Raw genomic sequence first — 18314 nt, forward strand, 5'->3', positions numbered from 1 at the left:
GACTGGATGTATTCGAGGTTGGGGTTGAAAACGATGGAAATAGAAAATAAACAAAACTCAAAGCACATGGTGTGGTCAGGGCCGACGAAAAGGGGGGGAACCGGGGCAGGGTTCCAGGGCCCGGACTATTTGAGGGGCCCCATGTTGGGACGTTCGACTGACCAATATTGATATTCTATATAGAAATACATGTGCCAGGTATTCCGTATTCACGATATTCGTGGTAATGATTGTCGTATCCGCGATCAAAATGTGCGAAAAAATCGGTTAACCAAATAAAAGTACATACATATAATAATGGTATAAATTAAACATGGGTTTTTCAAAATAGCCAATTTTATATAATACTTATTTTTTATAAAATTACAATATTTATAATTATTTTTAAATTTAAAAACTATATTTATTTTAATTTTTTAATAATATAATTAATCAATTATTTAAAACCTTCAAATTAAATATTCAGAAACCTTCAAAGATTCATAAGCATCGTTCACAAGGACTGCATGGTTCATATTAATATTATTATGTATATTAAAACAAGATAATATAAAATTCCCAACTATGCTAATCTTAAATGCATGCCTTTATTAATCACTAATTTATTTTTATTTTAACAAATTCTTCGATTGAGGCATTACAAGATATTAATCCTAGTTCATCTTGGTGGAAAGAAATGTATAAAAGTAAAATGATAAAATACAAAAAATAATGATAAAAATAAATTAAAGAAAAAGGTAATTATCTATAGAGAAGCAATTTATGTACATACTCTACAATATACTACTCAAAAATCTGTTCCACTACACCTTGTCACAACTTAGATCGAAAATATCTAGGTGAAGTGAAACAGTGAGTAATCGAACAGCTTTTTTTAATGATTTCAATAAAAAAAATGATTAATTTAAAAAATATATTTTAATGACTCCATATAACCAATCTTACATCCTTTCAAAATAAAATCCATATTCCAAATTGGAGGCATCAAAGTTAATGATCGTCAAAATATTCAATCGAATGGAATTGCGAGTATTAGTTTCATTCAAATTGTCAAATTAAACGAATACAGATTTAAAATACTCAGAAAATCTATTCGTAATCATCACAGACCTTCAAATTGATAGATACTTCATAGACCTGCAAGTTAACTTGGAGCAGAATTCAGAAAATTTTAACGCAATATTAGTATATATTTAAATAATGCTCTACCACAAAATACTGCAAATTTTATTGTATTGGTCCTGTACCAAGTTACCCTCGACAATATAAATGGGTCTAGCTTCTTTGCCGCTTATTAACAACCACATGTTATCGATTTACACATCAAATTTGATTTTTGATTTATCATTTTAACACCTACCTAATCTACGTCTTTTTCTCTTCATTTTAATGTAATATAATAATATAAATGAAGCGGCAGCAATAGTTGTAGATAAAAGCGTATTTTCTTCGTGACTAATTGATGGTACAACATTCATTAGGTCGTTACCTCGAAGTGTCCCCGAAGCAAAATCAACCTGAGCATTTCCAAACGAGGCCACCGTATGAGGCTGCTGTGCAGATTGCATATGCGGCTTTACTAAAATAGCAAATATATAAAACACATTGGGTAAACTTCAAAATGAAATAGTTTTCATCCATCATGGATTTTTTAGTAAATTAATTAAAAATATATTTTACATTTATGTGGCGAACTTCTAACTTGCAGGTGCGAATCAGAATTAGACTCATCTTCCCAAACGATGTCTTCTAACATAACTTCTTCCGTTTTTACATCCGCACACTCGTCCAATTTATGTCTGCTAATTTCATCATTTTGAATGCATGTATTTTTAAAGTCGCTCAACAATTTCAAAGTAGATTCACAAGACGCACATATTGATTTTGGCGAACTATCGTCATAGTGCACCTGTAGCGGGAATGTGATATGTATAAGATTATTCGGTAAAATAATGAGAGATACCGGTAAATTAATATAATGATCTGACATTCAGTCGACAGGTGTTCAAAATTTGTTGCTTCAGTGGATGCGGATTATCATATAAAGAGACGGAAGATTCTGTTGATATGTGAGAAAGACAAAGGCGACACTCCATGTCTTTCTTTAAACCTTCTGTTTCTACACACCTATTCAACAAAATGTTACTCTAACCTACGATTGACAAACAATACAACGGGGATACCAGTCGTTCACTTCGAATTAAATTTTTGTACTGGCAGCATTAGCACCAAATCATCCTCTTTAACGACTCGGCTCACTGTATCACTGTATGCTCGGCAAAACAGGAAACGGAATACGTGGATGATTAGTATGAAAAGGGAAGAGTAAAGATATTGTTCAGACCAATTGTCGCGCCAGATTTAGACTAAAGGTCTGTTCATACCTAGTCGGCACGTACCGACTTCAGCAGGTATCCGGCCGTACGAAAAGTATTCTTTGGTACATTTTGTATGGGTATGTTCATATCAACCGTCACGTTTACGCCACGGCAGGCTTACAGCAGTACCCGACATTTCCTGTTCATACCTTACAGCAACATCCGTCAACGTATCGTATCCGTTTTTTTGGCCATCGTGGAGATATACACGCGAATTACGTGCCATGAGTCTGCCGCTTTGCTGTTTTGGACCAATTATCGATAGTGACAGTTGACAGCTGTTCAATCTTTCGACATAGTTTTGGCGCTGACAATGACTTTTTGACAATGTTTCCTTAAATTTTGTAGATTTTTTGGTGATTTGTGTTTTTATTTTATCCAATATTGTTTCAAATTGGTATCGGTTCATACGGAAATATTTAAAAAAAATTTGTCCATCATCCACAAGCTCCTTATATAGTGTCCAAAACTTTCCTTCGGTTTTTCTATTTTTTAACATGAAAACGCCTCCGTGCTTTTTTATTGCCTTCTTGAGCTTCTTCTTCCAACAACAAGGCGATTATACATAATTTTTCGTTCGATAAACACCGAAACATTTTTGTTGACTTGTATTCTGACGCGTAGCTACGAATGCACGTGTATGCATTCATATTGTAAGTACTCGACAATACGACGTAAGCAATATTGCGCCGTATCGTCATGGCCTGTAATGTATAAGTAAGCCGATTTTACTTTGCACTCGGCCAAAGTGCTGTGAACGTGACGTGACCGCGACGTGTAGGTAGATATGAATAGAAATGCAATAAAATGAGATATTTGAAACGGAGTCGTGCAGTGCTGTTAAGTATGAACAGACCTGTAATCGGCTTTGATAGTGGTCAGCGGTGAAAGATGTGGTGCGAGACGAAAAGAAGTTGTTGTGTAGTGGAGTGTGGCGTCTGTCAGTGAGTGGGTTGGCTGCAGTGCGTGTCGGCGGCGACAGCGACATCGGCCGCGACGTGATCGTTGATCGTTGATTAGGGATCGTCGATCGGCGATTGGCGATAGCGGCGGCTGACTTCCGACTCCATGAGTTCTGGTGCGGGAGGAGGCGGGGGTGGGGGTGGGGGCGGGGGAGGGGGTCCGGGCGCTCCGCCCCCCCCGCTGCACGCAACGCCGCTGCTCCGGCACGCCACGCATCTGCTGCAGAAGACGCATTCGCACTCGCATTCGCATTCGCACTCCCATTCTTCGCATTCTTCGCACTCTTCGCAGCCCCATTCTTCGCAGTCGCACGGCCACGCCCACATCACCACTCACATCAACGCTCAGGTATTCCAGGTATTTCAGGTATTCACTATCCCTCTGCCCACCCCTTAGATTTTTGCAACCAAGTTTGGCCATTTCATACAAACGTCACGGTTTTGTACAAACTTTTGTTTCCTTTATGTCAAATTTCATACGGGTGTGTACAATCATCTGTCAAGTTTTGTTTGTCAAAATAATACATGGTGATATTTTTAAATATTAATTTCATTATGACCTTTACTATAGTAACAAACATTTTCTATATTATATTTAAACCATAAATACGAAATTTCATTTTTAAATTGTCATATCTATATATTTATATTTTTTTTTGTTTTATTTTTATAATGTCAATAAATGTATGAGTAAATTCGACATTGAGAATTTGACAGTTGTGATTTTTTTTTACAAATATTCCAGTCGACCAGACCAGGTTCCTCATCTTGTAGGTCTCCTCTTTTTTATTTTTATTATATCCTGAACTATTCGATAGGTCGAACTGAATATTTCTTTGGTGCAAGTCTTTTCTTCGTATGGCAAATTTGTTTTTTCAATTCGTATCTTTACTTTACTATTTTATACTGTAAATGTATATTTTTATTTGTACTTTTCTTCAAGAATTCGCGTATACATCACATAGATTTCTATACGGTTACACGACAATTGGTTCAAGTCCAAAAGATTCAACGACAAAATTTACCCGAAAATTAGTGCACTGACAAAATGTACCCGCGACAAAATGTTCAAAAATCCCAAATTTTCCTATTTTAATGGAAAAAGTAACTTTTTATTGTATTATATGTTATATATCTATCGATGTATTTGGTACTTTTTATCTTATACATCGCGGGCGTTATTAAATTAGTATAAATGACAGGTGTTCTCAACCATATTGGATACGGCTAAGAACCCCTAACATTTAAACTAATTCAATGACATCTTAATAATGATATTCAATGAGTCACAATGACATTCGCTTAAAATGTAATTGTTCAATTTAAATAAGACTAGTTGGTGCGGTTGAGAACACCTGTAATTTATACTAAATTAATAACATCCGCGATCTATACGATAAAAAGTACTATATACATCGATAGATATATAACATATAATACAATAAAAAGTTACTTTTTCCATTAAAACAGGAAAATTTAGGATTTTTGAACATTTTGTCGCCTGGACATTATTTCCGTGAACATTTTGTCGCGTGAACATTTTATGGATATATTTTATACAACCAATATTTTCAATATGCGAAAAATCTATCAGAACTATTAGATAAATAACTATATGTTAAATGCTATTTTTTGAAATAATCGATTAAGAAAGTATGATATAACAGGTATGATTTTATATGGACACAAATAATGCGCGGATCGAAAAATAATAAACATTTAGCATTAAAGAAATATGTATATTTTTATGTAGAATAATATAAAATATCAATATTGATCAGTCTAACGTCCCAACACGGGGCCCCTCAAATGGTCCGGGCCCTGGAACTTTAACCCCAGCTTCCCTCCCTCTCGGCGACCCTGCATATATATGTACATATACATTAGTCCAATAAGGAACAAACGTAAAAAAAACGATACAAATTTAATATTGAACTAAAACTTCACAGGGACAGATTGTGGGAAGTGGAGGCCAAACGATGACCGGTACCGTAGTTAGCACTGGAGGCTCCTCAGGCAATGCTGTATTCCACGGCACACAAATAGTATGTAAAAGAATTATCGTTACCTTATAAACATTTGTGACTATATTAAACGAAAATTTTTCAATATTCTTCATCAGGGTGGTTCATCTATCACCGGTCAAGGAGCTACCGTGAGAACATTACCAACGGGTGTACGTCTTTTATCGCCCATAAATGTGCCGTTACAACAACACGGTCATATTTCGGTGTCTAGCCAGAGGACTCAGAGTAAGTGTCTGCGATATAATGCACAATGCTACTTTTATTTGTGGTAATTTAATTGAACTTTTTTCAGATCTCGGTCAAACTGCGATGACCAAACAGATAACTACCAACTATCACGTTCCAAGAGGTAATTGAGAGCGAATTATTCAACAGTCGGTGTTTGTTGCTTTACATTAATTTACATTTCTATTTTAGGTCCGGCCGCGGTGGCGAGTTTGTCGATGCCTCGTGCTACTGGTACACCTCGATTGCCGACACCTCTCAACACAGGTATGATAATTTGGTGGAGTTTATTTTTAAATTTTGAATATTTTGAATATGTGTATTATTTTGTTTCAGGATGGTCTACGACAGGTACTCAAATACGACCGGGAACTTTAGTATACGCTCAAAGAACTTCTCGTCCGACTACCTTACAGGTAAATGGTAATTTTTAGCTGTGCCGCAAAATAACGTATGCTTTACAAACACTTACATGTGTAACCATAGATGTAGAATAACCTAGATATGCCATTACATACAAATTTCGTTGGAGATCGTGTCGCCACTAACTGAGAGGTGCGGGGGGTTTAATTGGCGGGGAAGTGGTAAAAAAAAAGGAAGAAACGCAGCGGTCGGCAGTTGTCAGCAACCAGTTTATGTATATGTACATGCACTGAAGTTTCATTTTATTTATAACTTTATTTTATTGGACACTCCGCGTGAAAGAGTAAACCAAACTAATAAAGCCATATTAAGAAAAAAATATTTAGCTATACACACTATATTAAACTACAAATGTATGTTACTATAATAAAACCATCATTAACTATTACGATATTTAAACATTAGTATCTTCCACAAGGATCAATTTTAAAGCTGACACTTTAATATTTAGTTAATTGTTTATAGTTATAAACTTAATGTCAATTTCTGAATTTCCTTCAGTGCCAACAAGATATACGCGTGCATTTAGTGACACCTGTGGCAGAGGTTGTCGACCGCTGTTCCATCAGTGCATAGAAGACTACATACATCGCGTCGATATTTCATTATATTGTTACTTACGCCGCGGATTAAGCGAATAGAATCCCAGAGACTATGTGACCGTTCAAGGGTTATCTGTTAACGGATTAACTAAGTGCTTGCACTTAGACCAACGGATATCTGTTATCGGATTAACTAAGTGCTTGCACTTACTTCCAGGATTATATCTGGACTCTAAGTGCATTTAGGCTAAACAATGACCGTTATTAGTCCTTTCTCAGAATCGGTACGGGGAGACCCAATGTCGTGGAAATACATATCCGAATACGTGACTATACAACAGGTAAATAGATTAGACGTCCTGAGAGATCTACCCTTTATAAGGCGGTACGTAGGCGATATCATGTCATTCTGGACTGAGCACTGCCAGTGCGTGTATCTCCTTAATCATCAATAAATGCTGTGAAACGACTGTTGGCCTTTTACTTGGATCCTCCACCCACCCCTACGCAACAATATGTTAAAATACTACTATAATTGAAGACATTATATATTAATTCTCACTTATGATATGTGATGCCATCCGCCTTTTTATGTTTTCTTGAGTAATTGTAACACAATTTCACTGAACACGTTGGCATTTTCGAAAAATGTCAATCGACCTTCCTACTTAAAAGCTAACTAGCTACTGAGAGAGAGTGTGCATGATCTGTACTTTTTTTTGTGTGTGCGTGGTCCAACAGGGTGATCGGCTTAGAGCGTCAGGGCGTATCTATGGTATTCTATATCTATGTGTGTATCATATAAATAATAAAATATTCTAATGAATTACATAATGTGTTATTCTAGGTAGCTACAACTCAAAGGCCGACTACTTTGCGGCAAACAACACCTCAGTCGGGTACCACAACTACTGGTTTGTTTACAAGTCAATCTTATTGCTATTGTAGATATGGTGAGACTTAATTTTCACTTACAGATGTTTTTTTTTGTTTCAGTTGTGGCTCGTGCTGTTCGTCCTGCCAATATTCCGTCACCACAAAGGACACCACCGCCACAAAGTAATTTTATTTGTTATTTCAAAATAAATATGATATGATGTGGATAGCTTATTGTCTGTCTCCGATTTACATGTGTATTGTTTTACTATTACAGTTTTGCAAACTGTCACACCTGTGCGTACAACGACAAAAGTAGTTCCTATTGTACAACGTAATTTTCAATCTGCAAAGGTATTCACTATCCGTCTTTATTTCTTTCATTACTGTGTGTATTGTATGTGTATGTCATCTACTGATAAATTTGTTTCACTTTAAGGTTGTGGGGGTAGCGACATTGGGCGTCAGACCAACAATATCTCCACGAACAGGTTCATTTCAATTTTTATGCATTATCATTTTTCAGAATTGTTTACGTTCATAGTGAGTACATATTTGTATTGGTGAATGCTAACTTTTAATGATTTATCATTTGAACTGGTTTTAACCCTTTGCCCGCGGCAATAAATATAGCGAACAAGCCCTGTACACGGCGCGGCACCTTTTTCGCGAATTTGGCAATCGAGTTTTCGACCTTAAATACAGATTTTAATATTTACTCAAGTAACCAGATATGTTAATTAACATATAAAGTATTATTTTAAACGATAAAATACATAATATATCTCGTAGTTTTGGATTAATTGTCAAATAATCATTCTTCATAATTGTATGAAGACGTGACGTCACATAAACGAGGTTTCAGTATGGTTCCACAAAAAACTAATTTTTGACTGGTATATATTCATTTTAAGCAAATTGAATAGATGGCATTCAACTCTCAGTAATATATTCAACCAATTTTGAACCTTAAAACAGTTGAAATAGGCGCATATAAGCCTCAAAATCCCGTGCAAAGTTCAGAAATTCTATGGAAGACAGCCGCGCTACAGACCTGTCGCCCAAAGCTTCTATAGAAGACGGCCGCGGGCAAACGGTTAATGCGTTGATATGTGATGATGGTATTTGTAATGGTAATTATCGCATTTCCAAATTATTTTGTATGATTTTTCACTTCGTTGCATTGTGTAATATATTAATTATGAATTAAATATATTTTTAGTCACTTGGTAAGAAATTTGGAGGATTCATTTGTTTTATTTAATTTTAAACAATATTATCATTGTCATTGTTAATGTACAAGTTGTAACGATCAATCATATTATGTATATTGATCTGATTGATTGAGATGCAAACGATAAAATGTTTTAATACTGTTTGGTGTCTAAATACTTTTGCTATCAATAGATGTTTCAATATCATTATCTACATGTATATCCAGTCATTGTACGTAACGTTGATATGAATACGCATCGTAAGTTAACCCAAAATGTATGTATCATTTTTAGTTAGTGGCACGTATTATTATGAAGTGTCGAGTGGCTTGAGTAGTACAGCGGCACAGCAGAATTCAGGTCCTTCCACGATTGTACAATCGGTAGCTTTGACGACGTCCGCACACTCGTTACCCGCTAGCACCACACCTTCTATCACTACATCCAATACTTACAGTAGGTTTTCTTTTTATTTCTCTTCATACATACTTCATGTTACCAAACGTATGCTGTTTACGTGTATAATTGTCATTGTTGTGTATTAACTTGTAGCAACTGGAGGAAATGTAGATCACACGCGTGTAACGAACAGTCCCGTAGGTCCTCAGAGGCCGTCCATATTACGGAAGCGTGATAATGAGAGGTAAGTAGATTAAATACACAGGGGAGAGACCACAGTAGTTGACTCATTTGATTAAAGTTAAAAACTAGTGTTAGTGAGAGCAAATTCTGTGGTCTTTCCTTCTATGTTATAAATGTATGTATGTACATTTATTTGTATTGCATACATATTTTATTGTGTTATAGTAACTCTCCTGTGAAGTCTCAATGGGCTGTTGTGTCTTCCCCGCCGCCTTCACCGGGAGGATCTACAACTGTATCGGCAGCCTCTAGTCCAGAGTTAGACGATGAAGAACCGTCGCTTCCATCGGCACCCATTTCTCAACCTCAACCTAGTCTTCCAAGTTTCAATAATTGCTCTCCACGCAAGAAGCCACGAAAACAATTGTACGTTATTTTCAATAGCTTTTTATTATATACTAGTGTTTTTACCCGGCTTCGCTCGGTATTTGTAATATAAACCGCTTAAACATGGCCAATCTAATTTGTTTTTTTATTTGAATATTCATTTTTTTTATTATTATCAAATTGAACGTCACAGATTTTACGAACCAAACAAATACATATATATACAAAGTTTCTTTCGAAGTTATGTATTAGATGTTACAGCCGAAGTGTATTTTCAGTTGTAATATATTTCAACTGCCTTTTTTGGTCATTCATATTCGAATACAATTCAACTAGTAAATAATAGCTCTACAAGCGCAAATGTACTTTCAACAATGTGCGCCAGTTGTAATATAACAATTGAGTTTTGACAGTTCAGCAATGTTTTTACGAATGCTTTAGAATTCAATAATGCGTTAATGGGTCTACCTCACGGCAGCGTAAGTGAAAAGGTCGAAAAAGCAAATATCGGAAAGCAAAGATCTTAAGTCAAAATATAAAAAAATGGTGCATGATAAACGGTACTATGTATATATAATATATATCAGTGGCATGCGGTGAAATTATCTCTCTTTTTGTCATACAGCCTTGTTTAATGTGCGCGTGAAGGATACGGGAGGAAAAGCCTGTTCCTGTTGTATCCTGCTCGCGCAAATTAAGTGAGGATGTACGACGGGGGGAGAGAGACTTTTACCGCACGCCACTGATATATATACTAACCGTTTTTCATATGTATGCATGGTAAACGAACATTTTCGACTTTTTCACTGTCGACTTATATACGGTCACCCTGCGTTAATATAATATTGTATTAAATTTTATTTATTTAATTTAATATTTAATTGTTTAATATGAAAAAAAATATGACAAAACTACCTATCTACCTACATACAAAATTATAAACAACATAAAACACCAATAGAAAGATGTATTAATTATTTAATTAAATTAATTTTCAATAGATGGCGCTATATGCTTTGAGACTATTTTTTTAGAGGAAACATTGGTAGCAAACAGTATATATATAGAAGTTTTTTGTTGATCTGTTATTATATTCGTACGTTTTGTTGGCAGTGTTTTAACTGTGACGTACATATATCGCGTCGAAACGACTATTATAGTACAGCGAGCGTTATCGCACACAGACACACATAATACCGCTATTATATATATATATATATTTTTTTTTTCTACATGATTGTTACTATAGTGGCGAAAATCTATAATTTTAGGTTGAATATCGAATCTCGGGGTGCTCGTGGAGGTGATTGTGAATTTCCAGCTGAAGGGGGTCGCGCTCCGTCAGCTCCCTCACCACCTCCAGCTGCCGTTCCACCGCCAGCTCCTGCTCAGCCCGAAGCTGAGAAACCGCCTCGTCGTAAATTCAAAACCATCGGTCAGATACGAGTGTGTATGCAATTTAAAATAATTATAATGTTTCCTTCTGTATTTCAGGAGCTTTGCTGGGTGCCGGCTGGAAGTGTGGTTGGCGTGCCAATGCACTGCACTTCACCAGACCGACTGATGTGAGAAGACGCGAGGAGAGGCGTCCGTCTGTCGTCGAGCTCGCCGCCCAAAGACAAGTCATCCAGAAAGCAAATGGATGGAAAGTTCATCATTTAACGGCACAAATGGACGATTTGGTAATTATACATGACTGAAGGTGTGAGATTGAAAGAATCATACATTATAAAATGTTGTAATTTTTTTGTTTTTAGATAATATTAGAATCGGAAGCATTGAAACAAGCCACAGAAGCCCTTAGGGTTTTAGAATCGAGTCCTCAATCAGATTTGCATCAAATATGTGAACTGCTGAAGGTTATTATTCATTTTATTTTATTTTCAATTATATTTTTATTTATTTATCTATTTATGTATAATTTTATTATTTTTTTAGGGAAATATACAAAGAAGTAAAATTGTATGTGAAGGTGTTGCCGAGGCCCGCACTAACGTTATGCGCATATTCCAGCACAAGGGTCATGTTAGCGACATTCTTGCTCGTCAGGCAGACAAACGATGTTTTAAAAAGCACAGAAATCAATATTGAGACACTAGTGTGTCCACTATTGGATTTTTCGTGTAAATAATGTCAATAATAATATAACGTAAAAAAATAATGACTATGAACGAATGTTAGTGATATTATTTTACTCAACGTAATTGGAATAAATCATCCTGTGGATGGTGAGATTTCGTTCGATTTCGATATTCATAGTACTCAGTGATAGATGACGTGGAAGAATATATGTTTGTATATTTACATAATATACGTACAGTAAGCAGTATAATTCCGAATTCTCGTATATATGTAGGATGTGATCGCATATTATTGATTTTGAATCATAAGTTAAATATTTCTCTGAACACAAATGAAGTTTTAAATTGTTCGTTGTTGTTTTACATACACTGTATATGGTTTAGTTTCAATGAACTTTGGTTTTTGTGTCGGTGGCTATATCAATTGGTGCTGCTTCAGCTTTTGATGTATTTTTAGTCACACGATTAGTTCAATGCGTCCATCGATGAACATTTATAGTAATAATTCGACAAAATAAATATTTTACGTTTATTAAAAGTACTTGAACGCATGAATTTTTTATATTGTGATTTCGTTATACATCTTTTTCTGGTTGTTTTTTATGATGAGGGTGTTTATTGTATGTTCAGTGCCATTTTCATTACTGTTAATATTATATTCGTAATTGCCAGAGGTGTTTCTAATTCTCTATCCGAAGACTGTCATGAGGATCGTCGATGCGTACCATTTCTAATTATGTTATTATATCTCGTAATGTACATGCTCATATTACATTTAACACAAAAAACCCTTTAAATAATATGTATATCAATCTCTTTTTGTCTCATTTGAACTATTTTGCTGACATTTTATCATATTTTTTAGGATGAATTTACACTTAGTTTATATTGTCAACAAACTGTAATACGTGTTTTTATTTTTCAATTTGCTCCGATTTTCCTCTGGTAATTTTATACTTGTTGCTTTTTCATTTTCTAAAGGAAAATGTAATAAATACATTGAACCAACCTCTAGCACAAAATAATATAATTTATTCTCCTGTTCGGTCTTACAATGTCATCAACGATGTGCTTGACAGTCTTCAATCAAACTGTGATTAATGATATATCGTCGAATCGTAGCCAAGGGTTACTATGATAACTCCAATTGATTAGTTTATATTTTTTAATCGTGTGTGTACTTCGACTTGCATTTTAAATTATGGACCGATATATGAAATTGTGTTCAATTAACGTGTTTTTTAAATACCATTTGTGTATAAACCGACAAAGTATCTCGTTTATGTTTCTCAATACAAGATGCTGTTATGGGCTCGTAATTCAATTGAATTAAATCTAGTTATATGTACATATTTTTTCAATATAATTTAAATATTTATGAAAAATGGTCTTTATATTTGTTTGATGAATTCTAATTGTGATGTTAGTATACTTTTTGAAGTTGTTTTTTAATTTATTCAATTTCTTCTGATTAAAAATTCATTTTATACAGATTGTATAATAAAAATTGTATTCATTACACAATTTATTGTGTAAATGTGTGACCTTTCAAGTTGTTTATATTCGGAAAACAAAAAAATACATATTTTTCTATGAATGCATTGTTTGGTTTCATTATTAGTTATGATTTTTTAATTGTTTTTATTTAAGTGTATTCATTTTTTTTTTCAGAATATGGACGAGGAAGAGAAAGTACATGTTATATGCAAACGTTAATATTTATTTTACACTTTGTATGTATTTACGTATATAATATGAAAATCTCAGTTTAGAAGCCTAATTGCTTGTACAAAATAGGTACGTAGTCGTCGAATTTAGCCTGATAGAAGTTTCCGGCAATAGGATCTCCCAATGCATACTTGGCTGCCAATTTGGCAATTGAAAATCCTCCTCTGTTGTCAGCATTCCTATAAATTTAACGCATCCGATACATTATTATCTCAAAATAAATGCAATTGCATGTACGTATATGCATATGTATATGTTCGACTTACGTATTGGTCAAGCGTGGTTCGCCGAATTCAAGCTTCGATGGCTGTTTGTAAACGAGGAATACGTATCGGTGGAGACCAGTATCTGGTGGGGGTCCACTGCCGACATACTGAGACAAAGTTTCACCCTTCTCAACCGAGTTTCCGGGAATGTTTCCCACCAGCCAGTGATGCCATTCACGGTGCTGGGGCTCTTTGCGGCTCGGAGCATCGGGATCTGTTGTAATTTTATTTGATTACAAAGCAAATTCAGCTTATTCAAACCATCCTCTAATCTAAATAATTTGCTATTTTGTTTATGTACTTACCAGTCATGCACAAAGTATAGAGTGAATTAGGATCGGCACTCCATTGTACGCTCGGGACGTCTTTAACTTGGGTCGGAGTCAATTCATTGCCTTCGGATACTTCCACACCACTCGGATACTTTACCTGTGTATACATTACATAATTTTAATACATATAAAATGAACTTTCTGTTATATTATAGTAAGGTTTAGATTGTTTTGTGAGAATATTAATATTGATTAACTTACTTTTAGTAGTTCTTGGGGAGCGACCGCAATAACATCAGGGACAACCTGGTTAGTTTGGAAACTCTTGGCAACGGTAGACATTGCGCGGATTATGATGCCAGAACGCATAGCAAGTACACCTACGGAAATTATATACCACACGTTATGTTGAATGCAGTAATTATTGTCGACATTGAATAGCAGGAGTGTTATTTTATTTTCATTTATAAATTACTGAAGCTATGTAACTTTAACAATAGCCATCGTATTATGTTATTTTGTTTTAGGTATCAATCAGATGAGTTTGTCATACTTCATTGTTGATATTGTCAAATTATAATCATCAACTTGTGAATTTTGTTGATATTGTTTGAATACAGTTGGTTTTTTTTTATTTTTGTTTCTAGGGCATGTAGATACTAATGGTGAAAATATTTTGAGAAGTAAATATACATATGTATTACATAGAGTTTCCAAATACTCGACTTCATCAACTATCTGAGTATCGAATAGTAAAAATTGAAAATAGCCAAGTATCCCGGCTATATTCGACAAATTTTTTTTTTTTTTTAATGTGTTGAATACGAATCATTTGAAGGTCACTTACCACAAGAGTTCAAATGTCACTAATATAATTATTTATGAAATTTCAACGATGACTGTTCGAAAATGATGATTCACAATATGATTGTACTCTACTGAATATCGGAGTGAAATGACTTTGTTTTGTGGATGATAAGGAATGCCAAGTTAAAAAATAAAAGTAACGCGAATTAGAAAAGACTGCAAAATACCCAAATATCAACGTAAATTGCACTGTGCTGCATCGGAAAGTACAAACGAAACTACCCCTTATTCATTAACCGTTTGCCCGCGGCCGTCTTCAATGGAAGCTTTGAGCGACAAGTCTGTAGCTCTGCTGTCTTCTATAGAATTTCTGAACTTTGCACGGGATTTTGAGCCTTATATGCGCCTATTTCAACTGTTTTAAGGTTCAAAATTGGTTGAATATATTACTGAGAGTTGAATGCCATCTATTCAATTTGCTTAATACCAGTCAAAATTAGTTTTTTGTGGAACCATACTGAAACCTCGTTTATGTGACGTCACGTCTTCATACAATTATGAAGAATGATTATTTGACAATTAAGCCAAAACGATGAGATATATTATGTATTTTATTGTTTAAAATAATACTTTGTGTTAATTAACATATCTGGTTACTTGAGTAAATATTAAAATCTGTATTTAAGGTCTAAAACTCGATTGCCAAATTCGCGAAAAAGGTGCCGCGTACAGGGCTTTTTCGCTATATTTATTGCTGCGGGCAAAGAGTTAAGAATAAATGACATAGTTAATGATTCAGCTTAACTTACAAATTTAGTAACAGTATCGGATAAAAATATTGAAATGTGAAACAATTTCTTATCAGCTTCCAGCCTGCAAGGCGGCCAGGCCGCAACCCGAACCCAAACACTTGTGCGATAGTTAAGTCGAAGATAATTCTAAAGAATCTAGGTAAACGAAACATCAACTGCACCAGCATCTAGTTTCGTAAAATAATTCCAAAGTTTGAAAATATTTCATCATTATATTTTATTTTTGAGTATTATCTAAGCATTTGGCTGAAATATCCAGTTATCGAGTACCCTAAAAAAAGGCCGAGTATTAAGTACTCGAGTACTCGGATTAGAAACTCTAATATGTATTCGGATGTGTTGCTAATTAAGTAAATTAACAAATGGTACATAGTATTTAGTTAGTTTTTATACTGAAATACAACATGATTATCGTTAATATGATAGTGTAAATTCTACACCCACGTTTCTTCCGTTTTATCATAGTATATGCGTTCTAAAATATAAAATCGTATATATGCATGTGTGACTCGACTATTATTTACGTCAGCATTTTGACTATTACCTCTACAGTATTATTGTATTCAAGAGTGTATTGTTTTATCAATTATTACAAATAAAAGTTCCAGTGTTACATTTATAGTGCACGAAATGGTTGGAACAGTTTGTAGACTTGACGAATACAATCCATTTAATTTATAATGTAAACTTACCGGTTGTGAATGTGATGTTAATTACTAAACAACAACTTATCATACATAGATTGAGGGATTGTAATATATTATCGCATTACCCGAAAGGAGCAAAATGGAGCACAGTGTAAATCTCGCCATCTTGGCTATTTTAAAAGACTGACTTCCGAATAAAAAAACCCGTATTACTGGTCTGTAGCTTGCCTTGGACAGGTTTAATGATTGCGTAGAATATGTCTGTGTATTTATACGCTCGTTGTGAAATAACTTCCGTTGCCGAGTACCACACTCTTATTGTGTCAGTAAACGTTTAATGACGCAATGCCATGTTTTTCTTTGTGATTTATTATATAGCAGCAAATTGCATTACGATGCAACAATCAAAATTATAAAAATGACCCGGTAATATATGTAGGTAGGTACATATTACAATTTTGCAGTGTAAATGTAAGCGTATTTGCCGTTTTGAAATCATGTATCATTAGTTTCTTTGCGATGTAAAGTTTTATACAGCGTTTTGTATTTATGTTATCATCCTTTTACATATTTATTATACTAATTGGTAAACCCAGTGAATTTAATTTTGATCAAAAGCTTTCGAGAATTAATCCAGATCCATCTTTGTTTAAAATCTCCCTTAAAATACGGTCAAAACTGCGTGATAAAAAGTCGTAAAACAGTTTCTATTCTCTTGAATACATATAATGTAATTAATTTTATAAGATATGGTCAAATGTGTGAAAAATTGATTGTTATATTTACACTATAATAAACTTAGTGTGTTGCGTAACGTTATCATTTACATATATATGTTTGAGGAATTATATCCCATACTGGTGATATGGGGGCAAAGGTTAATTGCTGTTTTCTGGGATATATAAGGAAAAGGTAAGTATTTTACTATTTTAGATGCTAAATATACTAGTTGGAGCTGTAATGTGTATAATAAATTGGAAATTTAAGCAGTAAATTATGCAAAAAAGAACCAAGTTGAATAGCCGGCCGGCCAAGCTGGATGTCACGTGTGACGTATGTGTGAGTGTTGCCCGTCTGAATTTTTAGTTACTGGGGGGTTCGGTGATTATTGGTCAAAAGTCACTAAAATCTCCATAACGGAATATCTGGCAGCCGAAAAGTCCATCGTACTAACGAGAACTTGAGTGCCAAATATTGCGTATTCGCGATTTTCATGGCAAAAATTGTCTTTGACGACCGCAATGTGACTAATAATCCAATTACCATGTGAATTGGTAAACGGATTATTCCGCAAAAACCGATCTCGCGCAAGTCACTAAAACCTCGATCATGGAATACCTGGTACTCGAGCTCTCGTTAGTACAATATTTTTGTTGTAAGTTTTTGGGTTGCTTTGTTTGATTTGGGCGAGATCGCTTTTTGCGGAATAATCACCGAACTAGGTGGAATTTTCGATCGCCAGATATTCTGTGATAGAGATTTTAGTGATGTATGCGAGATTTTGATCTATTTATTGATTTTTGATTTATTTGTTTCTTGTTTCTTGATTTATTTGCACGCGAATTTCGGTAAAAGTGGTTCATCAGGATAATTTCGTGGATCCAAATGATAGTGAAATACGGTTCGGTGATTACTGGTCACAAATTACTCGTCACAAAGTCACTAAAATCTCTATAACGGAGCATCTGGCAGCCGAAAAGTCTATCATACTAACGATAACTATCATAGTAACGGGAACTTGAGTGCCAAATATTGTGTATTCGCGATTTTCATGGCAAAAATTGTCTTTGTGACCACCCCGATGTGACGAATAGTTCAATTACCGTGAAATACATACGCAAAATGTGGAAAATATGTGGATGCGGGTGAAAAGAAAGACGAAGCGTCAATTTGGCACAATGCGTGCCCGTTTTGATTCATATTTAGATGCATCTGTATTGAACCACAAACGAATGCGTGTATATTCCATTCGCAGCATGTGGAATATTTCCGTACGCTGCCCAACCGTCCGAAATTATATGTGAACCAGGCAGTATATGTCTTAGTATTTCATCAGGTAAAAGTCGAGTTAATTCAGGGCACGGC

At 34.8% G+C, this 18314-nt stretch overlaps 3 protein-coding genes across 7 annotated transcripts; 1 reads left to right on the forward strand and 2 right to left on the reverse strand.

The window, feature by feature from the left end:
- Positions 1–567: 567 nt before the first annotated feature.
- Positions 568–2175, reverse strand: LOC143921347 (uncharacterized). Its single transcript, XM_077444595.1, has 3 exons — positions 1989–2175; positions 1681–1909; positions 568–1579 (listed from the first exon to the last, which is right to left on the reverse strand). The coding sequence occupies exons 1-3, from the start codon at positions 2094–2096 to the stop codon at positions 1350–1352; spliced, it is 567 nt and encodes a 188-aa protein (XP_077300721.1). The 5' UTR covers positions 2097–2175; the 3' UTR covers positions 568–1349.
- A 1164-nt stretch (positions 2176–3339) lies between these two features.
- On the forward strand, positions 3340–13297 carry LOC143921201 (uncharacterized). Its single transcript, XM_077444391.1, has 17 exons — positions 3340–3689; positions 5290–5385; positions 5463–5592; positions 5660–5716; positions 5785–5859; positions 5929–6008; positions 7405–7471; positions 7554–7616; positions 7711–7787; positions 7873–7924; positions 8942–9103; positions 9200–9290; positions 9455–9655; positions 10888–11033; positions 11111–11298; positions 11374–11475; positions 11555–13297. The coding sequence occupies exons 1-17, from the start codon at positions 3447–3449 to the stop codon at positions 11705–11707; spliced, it is 1983 nt and encodes a 660-aa protein (XP_077300517.1). The 5' UTR covers positions 3340–3446; the 3' UTR covers positions 11708–13297.
- Positions 13004–17415, reverse strand: LOC143921203 (phosphatidylethanolamine-binding protein homolog F40A3.3-like). Of its 5 annotated transcripts, none has more exons than XM_077444399.1 (5): positions 17240–17415; positions 14225–14343; positions 13997–14120; positions 13692–13905; positions 13004–13604 (listed from the first exon to the last, which is right to left on the reverse strand). In XM_077444399.1, exons 2-5 carry the CDS (start codon positions 14330–14332, stop codon positions 13466–13468), a joined length of 585 nt encoding a protein of 194 aa, XP_077300525.1. In that variant the 5' UTR covers positions 14333–14343; positions 17240–17415; the 3' UTR covers positions 13004–13465. The 5 variants fall into 5 exon arrangements, with proteins under 5 accessions (XP_077300525.1, XP_077300521.1, XP_077300522.1 ...); XM_077444395.1 differs by having other exon boundaries at positions 16355–17267; XM_077444396.1 differs by lacking the exon at positions 17240–17415 and adding an exon at positions 16458–16591.
- Between the last annotated feature and the right edge of the window lie 899 nt (positions 17416–18314).

The sequence above is a fragment of the Arctopsyche grandis genome, chromosome 13, assembly GCF_051622035.1.
Source record: "Arctopsyche grandis isolate Sample6627 chromosome 13, ASM5162203v2, whole genome shotgun sequence".
NCBI classification, from domain to species: Eukaryota; Metazoa; Arthropoda; class Insecta; order Trichoptera; family Hydropsychidae; genus Arctopsyche; species Arctopsyche grandis.